The sequence below is a fragment of the Cebus imitator genome, unplaced genomic scaffold (assembly GCF_001604975.1).
Source record: "Cebus imitator isolate Cc_AM_T3 unplaced genomic scaffold, Cebus_imitator-1.0 Scaffold85, whole genome shotgun sequence".
NCBI lineage: Eukaryota > Metazoa > Chordata > Mammalia > Primates > Cebidae > Cebus > Cebus imitator.
In genome coordinates this window covers 2,343,130-2,353,370 of record NW_016107400.1, presented here as the reverse complement: position 1 = coordinate 2,353,370, position 10,241 = coordinate 2,343,130, and the positions used below count along the sequence as shown (strand labels likewise).

The 10,241-nt window shown below is 43.7% G+C and overlaps 1 protein-coding gene and 1 long non-coding RNA gene across 3 annotated transcripts in view; both read right to left on the bottom strand.

Annotated features, from left to right (window-relative positions):
- Positions 1-3,684: 3,684 nt before the first annotated feature.
- Positions 3,685-5,037, bottom strand: LOC108308459. Its single transcript, XR_001826923.2, has 2 exons — positions 4,802-5,037; positions 3,685-4,714 (listed from the first exon to the last, which is right to left on the bottom strand). It is a non-coding gene; the product is annotated as an uncharacterized LOC108308459 (long non-coding RNA).
- A 323-nt stretch (positions 5,038-5,360) lies between these two features.
- Positions 5,361-10,241, bottom strand: part of COQ7 (coenzyme Q7, hydroxylase) — an 11,996-nt gene continuing 7,115 nt past the window's right edge. For both annotated transcript variants that reach the window (XM_017534272.2, XM_037740535.1), the window contains exons 4-6: positions 8,440-8,579; positions 6,360-6,428; positions 5,361-5,655 (exon numbers count right to left, since the gene is read on the bottom strand). In XM_017534272.2, the coding sequence (XP_017389761.1) occupies positions 5,578-5,655; positions 6,360-6,428; positions 8,440-8,579 (287 nt within the window). In that variant the 3' untranslated portion in view covers positions 5,361-5,577. The remainder of the gene's footprint in view (positions 5,656-6,359; positions 6,429-8,439; positions 8,580-10,241) is intronic.

The window sequence follows — 10,241 nt, the reverse complement described above, 5'->3', positions numbered from 1 at the left end:
CCACCATGCCCAGCTAATTTTTTGTATTTTTAGTAGAGACGGGGTTTCACCATGTTGACCAGGATAGTCTCGATCTCTTGACCTCGTGATCCACCCGCCTCGGCCTCCCAAAGTGCTGGGATTACAGGCTTGAGCCACCGCGCCCGGCCCCATGTTTTCATTTCTATTGGGTTAACACTCAAGAAAGGAGTTGCTGTATCCTATGTTACCTGTTTAACTGAGGAACTACCAGGCTGTTTCCTGAAATGCCTTTACTATTTTTCATTCTTATCAGCAAGGTTTTGATGCAGGATTTTTCTCAGCCACTATGCCAACCGGGGAACTCCACGATGGTGATGCCCCCCCAGCCCAGGCCTCACTTGGCCCCAGACCTGCCGCAGGAGGCGCCCCACCCACGTGGTCCACTGGCTGCACCTGACTTGCACATGGGCTCAGCCTGTGGCTGGGCCAGGTGTGCTCCAGCCCGGTTGTGTTACAACTCGTACCTGCATTTGGCAGTTCCCAAGTTCTTATCCCACATCCAAGAAGGATGAGGTTATGCTGACAATCGAAAAGTGAGGAGGGCAAAGAAGAATTTCACTGAGTGAAGGAACAGCTCTCAGCAGACAGGGGACATGAGGGTGGTCCCCCACCTAATGTTGGGTGGTCTCTCCCCCAGTGTGGCTGGGTCCAGGGCTTTTATGGGCTCAGAATGGGGGAGTGCATGCTGATTGGTTTCTGAGTATGCAAAAAAGGGTAAAAACAAAGGCACCACTCAAAGTTGGGTACAACAGTGTAAAAAAACAATTAAGGACGGGTAGGTGTATGTAAAATAAGTGAAGGGTAGAGATCAATCCCACCAAACGGGAAGACAGGTTCTCAGTCCAGTCTGTGGATTTACCAGACTTGTAGCTTGGCTTTCAGGCTTTAAACTGTCTTTGGTTTGAAGGTCGGGTTTCACCAGGGACCCACCCCTTTCTGCCTGGGCATTTGACTGCCTCCTGCTGCTATCATTCTCCCCTCTCAAAAGGTACATCTTACTGCCATTAGGATAAGGACAATGATCACTCTTAACTGCTCCCTGCTGACAGGGGGTGCTGTTTTGGGAAAACAGCAGTCAGAGCTCACTCAGAGGCCTAAGGGTCCCTGGTAAAAGGGGCCATCGTCTTAAGATTCCAACTGCATGACCATTTGGAGTTTGATGACCTCTAGGTGAGAAGAGACAAACTAGGTTATTAGAAGACATGTGTTAAAAGGAAACAAGGGAGTAAGGACAACTCGAAAATCCTGAGGCTGCCAACATGCCCAGATAACTTGTGGCTACAGGTTGTTTTGCTAAAATTGGGGCGCATGGAGCTGGGCTTTGGTTAGCTCCCCTGGTCTTATTTTCCCAAAGCAATCTCCGGGTTATGGGCACCCCATTTTCCCCTGTCACCTGGCAGGATTTGCAGGATAGCTGCCCAGAACTAGAATACTGATTCAGATTTTTATATTACCTATCCCTTTTGTTTCTTCTGAGCTGCAGCCAGAGATCACTGGTTGGTTCACAGGAATAAGCAGGATTAGTCTAAAATACAGACAAAAACAATTAATGAGACTAGAATTTAATGACAAGTCTGATGAGTTTTGAAACATAATTTTTCTCTCCAGTCCACATTTTTGTTAAATCGTGAGTTGTTTGCAAAATAAACTTTAGTCTTTTACTTGGCCTGATTATTTGCATAAAGTACAGCAAGAATAATTATTTTTCATATATGCTTTTAAAACTGGTTCTGATGGAATTCTGTTCCATAAGGAATCTCAGGAAAGACTTTTCAAAGCCAAGCCCAGGAATGGGTTTCTACCTTCAAATACCTATGAGTTGAGTAAATTTCTCTCTTTTTGAGGTCCCAAGATAACTTGGGGCTCCTGGGCCTGTTAGAAAGTGACATTCTTTACTCATTACAGGTTAGGAGCCCTGTACAAGGAGTGTGTAGATGAGGTATGAGGCCAATTTTTCTAAGAAGCTTTTTTTTTTTTGGCTCTGCAAGTCAAGCTTGATTCCTTAAAGGGAAGCACACCCTTCTATCAGAAACTGGTAAAACAGTTTTTCCAATTGTGTCCTGTTGCAAAAGAAAATGGATTCTTGTTGCACTGATGCAAATAACTACATTGCCATGAGAATACTCACAAATAGTTTCCAAATTCTAGAGAAACCAGCAGAGAGAAATAAATATGCCCCAAATTTGGTTCACAGCAGTATACCTTACTCAATTGTTAAAAGTTATAAATAGCTCAAAATAAAAGTTTTCTTGACTCTGAAACACAGAAGATGAGCAAAGTGTTAAGCAAAAAGTTAAACAGATTACTTGTTTTCTATTAGTTCAGCCCAGTTAACTCTTGTTCTGCTTGATATTCAGGAACATTTCAACTAGTCATGAGTCCTGAATGTTTTTCCTTTATCCTAATATCACAATCTCCAAAGATATCAGAAACCTGCATTTAAGAGCACCTGTCAAAGTTCTATAGCTGATTATAAACCATCCTTTGAAGAGAATCAAAACAAGACTACAATTGTCTGTGAATGCAAAAACTGTCTTTGGGTAGTCACAGTCGAAAACATAATTGACAAATTTGGTTATTTCTGTGGTTTACAATAACTTAATAAACCTAATTATAATTGATAGCATATACTCAGTATAATTTTAGAAATCTCACATAATTTTGGAACGCATATTAATGTTATTCACTAAAATGTAACCTGAAGAAAATTAAACATTATTTTTATTTTGGCAATTCCATGTAATTAAACATGTCAAATAATTCAGGAGACTTCTGGAGCATCCAAAAGTTAGGGGTCAAAAAAGACAACCTTGAAGCTAAAATTTGATTTGGGGAAGCCTACCAAACATGTTAAAGGTTTAAAACACTTGATATTATTAAAACAGAATTACAGGTTACCATTAGACAAAATGATGACTCAAAAACTTTTTTAAAAGGCACACAGCCGGGCGCGGTGGCTCAAGCCTGTAATCCCAGCACTTTGGGAGCCCGAGGCGGGTGGATCACGAGGTCAAGAGATCGAGACCATCCTGGTCAACATGGTGAAACCCCGTCTCTACTAAAAATACAAAACATTAGCTGGGCATGGCGGCGCATGCCTGTAATCCCAGCTACTCAGGAGGTTGAGGCAGGAGAATTGCCAGAACCCGGGAGGCGGAGGTTGCGGTGAGCCGAGATGGCGCCATTGCACTCCAGCCTGGGTAACAAGGGTGAGACTCGCCGAGATGGCGCCATTGCACTCCAGCCTGGGTAACAAGGGTGAGACTCCGTCTCAAAAAAAAAAAAAAAAAAAAGGCACACAACCTTTACTCAGTAAGAGGGAAGACAACTTTCCTAACAATTTGTCTCTTTCCTTTCCCTTCTTTTTTTGGTAGTTTATTCACAAGGCAAACAAAAATCTTTCATTATCCTTGACTATTACATGAAAATCTTGTTCAAGAGTCAAATTACACCCTTGCATCAATCTACTAACAACGTCATCCCCAATTTTTAATAAAACCTTATAGATAAATCTATCCAATCTTAACCAGTTTGACCATGAAGTGAGATCCTTATAAACCTTTTATAACCCTTTACAAATTCTTGTAAAAGAGCAGATCAGTGCTTTAAGAAAAGCTTGTTGTGCTTTTATTCCAAGGTTCAATTTACAGAAAAACCAAATACCCTTTTGAATTTAATAAATATGTTCACAGAGAATTTATTTTACAAGATTAATGTTTACAAACCATCTACAACTTGTTCAAACCTTTGGCTTTATCTTATCTAATATAAAACAAATGCCTGGCCTTAATTTATTACAATTATGATTTGTAGACTTTCACTAGATTAAATAAAATTAAATTCACTCTTGGTTGAGGAAAAGAAAGAGGTGGCAGAAGATTAATCCAAATGATCCTGACATCCACTGCCCTTCAAAGCCAGACCGTGGTGGGGCAAGCCCCGCCAAGTCATCAGGTGCTGATTTGGAAGGCAAATTCCTAAAATATGGTTCTTTCCCAGAAGCATTTTATAATCTAGCTCAGGGACTGGCAGCCCCAACTCACCGCAGAATCACCCGGGAACTTCAGAAACCCTCTGATCCTGAACCCTACCCTAAACAAGTCAGAACTCTTGATCCACAAACAAACAAAAAATTTAATCTCCACAGGAAATTCTAATGAGCAGCTAGAGAGGAGATCCACTGATCAAGATTTTTCATGAATTACTTAAAAATTTGCAAATTATAAAATGTTTCATTAAAGTATGACATTTTGAATCAGTTTTGCTTTGTTTTTTTTTTTGTGGGGGAAGGAGCAGTAAAAGACCTTACGGAAATGACTGTAATTCAATTTCACAAATAATCCACAAGTTAGTATATTCTTTGATGGAGGCAACACCCTATCTTAGTCTGTTCAGGCTGCTATAACAAAATGCCACAATCTGGGTGGCTTATAAACGTCAAACATTTATTGCTCACAGTCCTAGAGACTGGGAAGTCCATGATCAAAGTGCTGGTTGATTTGTGCTTGTGAAGAGTCCACTTCCTCAGAGACCAGGCCCCTTGAAGTCTCACACTGTGGAGAGTATGAGGAATCTCTCTGGGGCCTTTTATAAGGCACTAATCCCATTCATGAGGGCTCCACCCTCATATCTTATACTTCCCAAAGGCTCCACCTTCTATCAACTTGAGGGTGAAGATTTCATCATATGAATTCTGGGGAGACACAAACATTCAGACTGCAGCACTCTCCCACCCATATCACCCACAACTCAACAGTAATGATGACGATCTTTGACTCACTTGATGGACTTCACAGTTCTGCTTGGCCAATCATAAATACTCTCATGTTTCCAATTACCTTTTGTTATCTGTAAACCAAATTGTTTTTCCCCTAAAAATTTCTGCTCATTATTAATGATTTGTCCTTGACATTTCAGGAGAAAATGAGCCTGGTGAAGTGGCTCATGACTATAATCCCAGCACTTTGGGAGGTGGAAAGAGGACTGCTGAACCCAGGAGTTAGAGACCAGCCTGGCAACACAGTGAGATTCTGCCTCTATAAAAAAAATAGAAAAAATTAGCCAGGTGTGGTAGTGCACATCTATAGTCCCAGCTATTTGAAAGGCTGAGGTGAGGGAATTGCTTGAGGCTGGGAGTTCGAGGCTGCAGTGAGTTGTGACCCAGCCTGGAAAAAGAGTGAGACCCTGTCTCCAACAATATACATATACATGTATGTAAAAGAAAAACATGTATATAAAACAAAACTTAAGTATGAGACCACAGAAGGCCCAGCTTCGTTTGCTGTAATCTGAACAAGGCTGGTGACCTGTCAGTCTCATGGCAAAAAACAACACAGAGAAAAATCAACACTGGAGAGTTTTATTGATTTAAAAAAAGAAAAGACACCTTATAATTTATTAACAAAATTCACACTGTACAAAAGTACAGTGATTCATACTCCATGTTATGTTAAGAAAAAAAAAAAAAAAAGCACAGTGATACCTGTACATTTGTTTCTCTGCAAATGTCACTTGGTAAATTATCATCTTTTATAGATAGGCATAGCTGGACACATTTTACAATCTTTCTGATAAATATATCGCCACTTTGCAACCAGCCTGGATAACACTCTTCAGGATGGCATATGCTGGAGCCTGTTAAAAACAATAAGCAAACAAAGAAACATGTTATGTCTTTATTTTCAGTTGTAAGATTCAGGGCTGGCAGGCCAGGGTTTTGATTTCTCTGTATAAGAAATCTAAGAAAGAATTTGTTTTAGTTTCAAAGAAAGCTATTCAAAATGTCAGAATGCCCCTGCTACTGCCAAAGCATTGGAGTCATCCAGATTCTCAGAGGAAACGAAAAGAAGCTCCTGGGAGGCCACAGCAGGCAGATCACCTGATGTCAGGAGTTCGAGACCAGCCTCGCCAACATGGCAAAAACTCCGTCTCTACTAAAAATAAAAAATACAAAAATTAGCCAAACATGGTGCTGTGCACCTCTAATCCCAGCTACTCAGGAGGCTGAGGTAAGAGAATTGCTTGAACCCAGAAAGCAGAGGCTAAAGTGAACTGAGATCACACCACAGCACTCCAGCATGGGCAACAGAGCAAAACTCTGTCTCAAAGAAAAAAAAAAAAGCTCCTGGGGAAAAGGAAAAGGGATAAAGCAAGAAGAGATTCTCAATCAGGAGCAATAATGCGCTTGCTTGCTTGCTTTTTCTAAAGCAACGTCATTGGTTTTCTCTCCCTTGGGCTGTCGCTTAAAATTTATTTTTCTGGGAACAGAAACCTCCTGCCCCCTCAGCCTCCCTCCCCAATAAGGAGCCCCAAAGCAGAACAGGTAACAATCGGCCTACCAATTCTGCATCGTTGTCAAGGCCTATGTCATGGTGCTCAATTTCTTCATCTCGAAATTTCTTAATCACCTGGTTAAATAAAAAGACGCCGAAACAAGTTAGCCTTCCAGCTGTCCTGCTGTTCCATTTCATTTTGAAGCCTCTTAGAAGAGCCTAAGACGGGGAGGCCAGCTTTTCCTATAAAGGGTCAGAGAGTAAATACTTTGTCCCAGCTGCCCAACTCTGCCACTGTAGCCAGGAAAAACAGCCAGAAACATGCAAATAAATGAGTGTGCTTGTGTTACAATAAAAGTTTATTTAGCCGGGCGCGGTGGCTCACGCTTGTAATCCCAGCACTTTGGGAGGCCGAGGCGGGTGGATCACGAGGTCAAGAGATCGAGACCATCCTGGTCAAAACGGTGAAACCCCGTCTCTACTAAAACTACAAAACATTAGCTGGGCATGGTGGTGCGTGCCTGTAATCCCAGATACTCAGGAGGCTGAGGCAGGAGAATTGCTTGAACCCAGGAGGCGGAGGTTGCGGTGAGCCGAGATGGCGCCATTGCACTCCAGCCTGGGTAACAAGAGCGAAACTCCGTCTCAAAAAAAAAAAAAAAAGTTTATTTAAAGGCTAGGCATGGTGGCTCACGCCTGTAATCCCAGCACTTTGGAAGGCTGAGGTGGGCGGATCACAAGGTCAAGAGCTCGAGACCACCCTGGCCAACACGGTTAAACCCCGTCTCTACGAAAAATACAAAAATTAGCTGGGCATGGTGGTGCGCGCCTGTAATCCCAGGTACTCGGGAGACTGAGAGAGGAGAATCGCTTGAACCTGGGAGGTGGAGGTTGTGGTGAGCCAAGATCGTGTCACTGCACTTCAGCCTGGTGACACAGCAAGACTCCGTCTCAAAAAACAAAAAAGTTTAAAGAAACAGGTAGCTGGCCACAGGTCATAGTTTGCCAATCTCAGATTTAGACTCTAAAAAATTAAACAGTTCCCTTATTTGCTGTGGAAAATTATCTCAGGATATCTATTAATTCATTTATTGAATCTAAAGGGTTCCTGCTCACACCATCTGCTTAGAATCTACCAGTGTTAAAGAAGTGGGCCAGGCATGGTAGCTCACGCCTATGATTCCAGTACTTTGGGAGGCTGAGGCAGGGGGATCACCTGAGGTCAGGAGTTTGAGACCAGCCTGACCAATATGGTAAAACCCCGTTTCTGCTAAAAATACAAAAATTAGTTGGGTATAGTGGTGCATGCCTGTAATCCCAGCTACCCAGGAGGCTGAGGCAGAATCGCTGGAACTCGGGAGGCGGAGGCTGCAGTGAGCCGACACTGCACACTGCACTCCAGCCTGGGCGACAGAGCAAGACTCCGTCTCAAAAAAAAAAGAAGTGAACAGCACCGGGTGGTGTGGCTCACACCTGTAATCTCAGCACTTTGGGAGGCCAAGGCAGGAGGATCACCTGAGCCCAGGAGTTCAAGACCAACCTGGGCAACACAGAATCTATCTCTACTAAAAATTTTAAAAATTAAAAATAAAAAAAAGAAGTCAACAGACCAGGGCTCAAGAGACAAGTGTTCTGGCCAGATGTGGTGGCTTGTGCCTATAATTCCAGCACTTTGGGAGGCCGAGGAGAGAGGATCCCTTGAGCCCGGAAGTTTCAGACCAGCCTGGAAAACATAGTAAGACTCCATCTCTTAAAAAAAAAAAGTAGCTGGGCATGGTGGCATGTACCTGTAGTCCCAGCTATTCGGGAGGCTGAGGCGGGAGGATCACTTGAACCCAAGAGTTTGAGGATGTAGTGAGCTATAACTGTGCCACTGTACTCCAGTCTGGGCAACAGAGCAAGACCCCATCTCTAAATAAAAAGAAAAAAAACACAAAGGAGACAAAGGTTCTAGCCCCAGCTCTGTCTGTGCTGTATGACCAGGGCAGATGGATTCGCCTCTCTGGTCCTCAGTTTACTCACCTTTAAACTGAGTGGGCCTCTAAACCTTATCATTCCCTAACAATCTCGAATGTTTTCCTCTTACCCAACTGCTGTCTGCCCTTTGCCTCCTTGAGCAGCCCTGTTCTAGAGCATGGGCAGATACCTGAAGAAGTTCCTCGTATTTTTCAGGGTCCTCCTCCATCAACGTCCTGATCTGGTTGTTGTAGTGATGTGCTATGCTCTCTTCCACCGCCACAGTGCAAGCCATCGCACCTTCCTTCCCAAGCAAGGCGGTTCCCGCCCCTGAGATTGTTCAAGCCAGACCAGAAAAGTAAGAGACAGATATGACCGGTAACAGAAATCATCTGTGGTCAAGGCTTCTCAGCCTCTGCACCAGACATCAGAGCTGGGTCATTCTTTGTGACAGGGACTGTCCCATGCTTGGTAGGATATTTAACTGCATCCCTGACCTCTACCAACAAGATGCCAGCAGCATCAACTAAGTTTTGACCACCAAACATGGCCCGAGGGCCAGGCACTGTGGCTCACACCTATAATCCCAGCACTTTGGGAGGCCAAGGTGGGCAGATTACCTGAGGTCAGGAGTTTAAGACCAGCCTGGCCAACATGGTGAACCCTGTCTCTACTAAGAAATGCAAAAATTAGCTGGTTGTGGTGGCAGGTGCCTGTAATCCCATCTACCTGGGAGGCTGAGGCAGGAAAATCGCTTGAACCTGGGAGGTGGAGGCTGCAGTGAGCAGAGACTGCACCACTGCACTACAGCCTGGGTGATAGGGTGAGACTCCACCTCAAAAAAAAAAAAAAAAAAGTCCCTAGATATTGCCACATGTCCTCAGAGGGACAAACTCACCCTGAGGGAGAACCACTGCCTTAGGAGAGACCAGATCCCAGTGTTAAACCTGGAACTACACAGTAGAAAAGCCATTCACCTTTCAATGCTGTTTATCCTGACCACGGCCAAGAGAAAGTCAGCATTTGAGGTGAGTATATCTTTGGTCTTTTATACCATTTGTTCTTCTCCCTTTTTTAAAAGAGTGAACAGATCTCAGGTTGAGAATCTTTGTCAGAGAACGGTATCTGGCTACAATTGAATTATCTAGCCTTTTTTCTCTGTTGTTTATTTTTATTGTATTTTCCATTTATAATAGTGACATTAGGCCAGGTGGGATGCCTCACGAGTGTAATCCAAGTACTTTGGGGAGGGCAAAGAGGGAGGATGACTTGAGGGCAGCAGTTTGAGACCAGCCTAGGTAACATAATGAGACTCCAATTCTACAAAAAAAATAGAGCTGTGCGTGGTGGCATGTGCCTGTAGCCCAAGCTACTCAGGCTCAGAAGCTTAGGTGGGAGGATCACTTGAACCCAGGAGTTTGAGGTTGCAGTGAGCTACGACTGTACCACTGCACTCCAGCCTGGGCAACAGGTGAGACCCTGGCTCTATTTTTTTTTTTTTTTCTGAGATTTAATCTCACTCTGTCACCCAGGCTGGAGTGCAGTGGTACGATCTCAGCTCACTGCAACCTCCACTTCCCAGGTTCAAGCAATTCTCCCACCTCAGCCTCTCACGTAGCTGGGATTCCAGGCACATGCCGTCACGCTCAACTACTTTTGGTATTTTTAATAGAGACAGGGTTTCATGTTGGTTGGGCTGGTCTTGAACACTTGACCTCATGATCCACCCACCTCGGCCTCCCAAAGTGCTAGGGTTATAGGTGTGAGCCACTGTGCCTGGCCTATTTTTTTTTTTAAGACATTAAGATTCTATCTTAAATAAATTTAAGCCACAAAAAAAAAAAGGCAGTCAATTTAACTTTAGAAAAACATGAAGTAGGCCGGGCGCGGTGGCTCAAGCCTGTAATCCCAGCACTTTGGGAGGCCGAGGCGGGTGGATCACGAGGTCAAGAGATCGAGACCATCCTGGTCAGCATGGTGAAACCCCGTCTC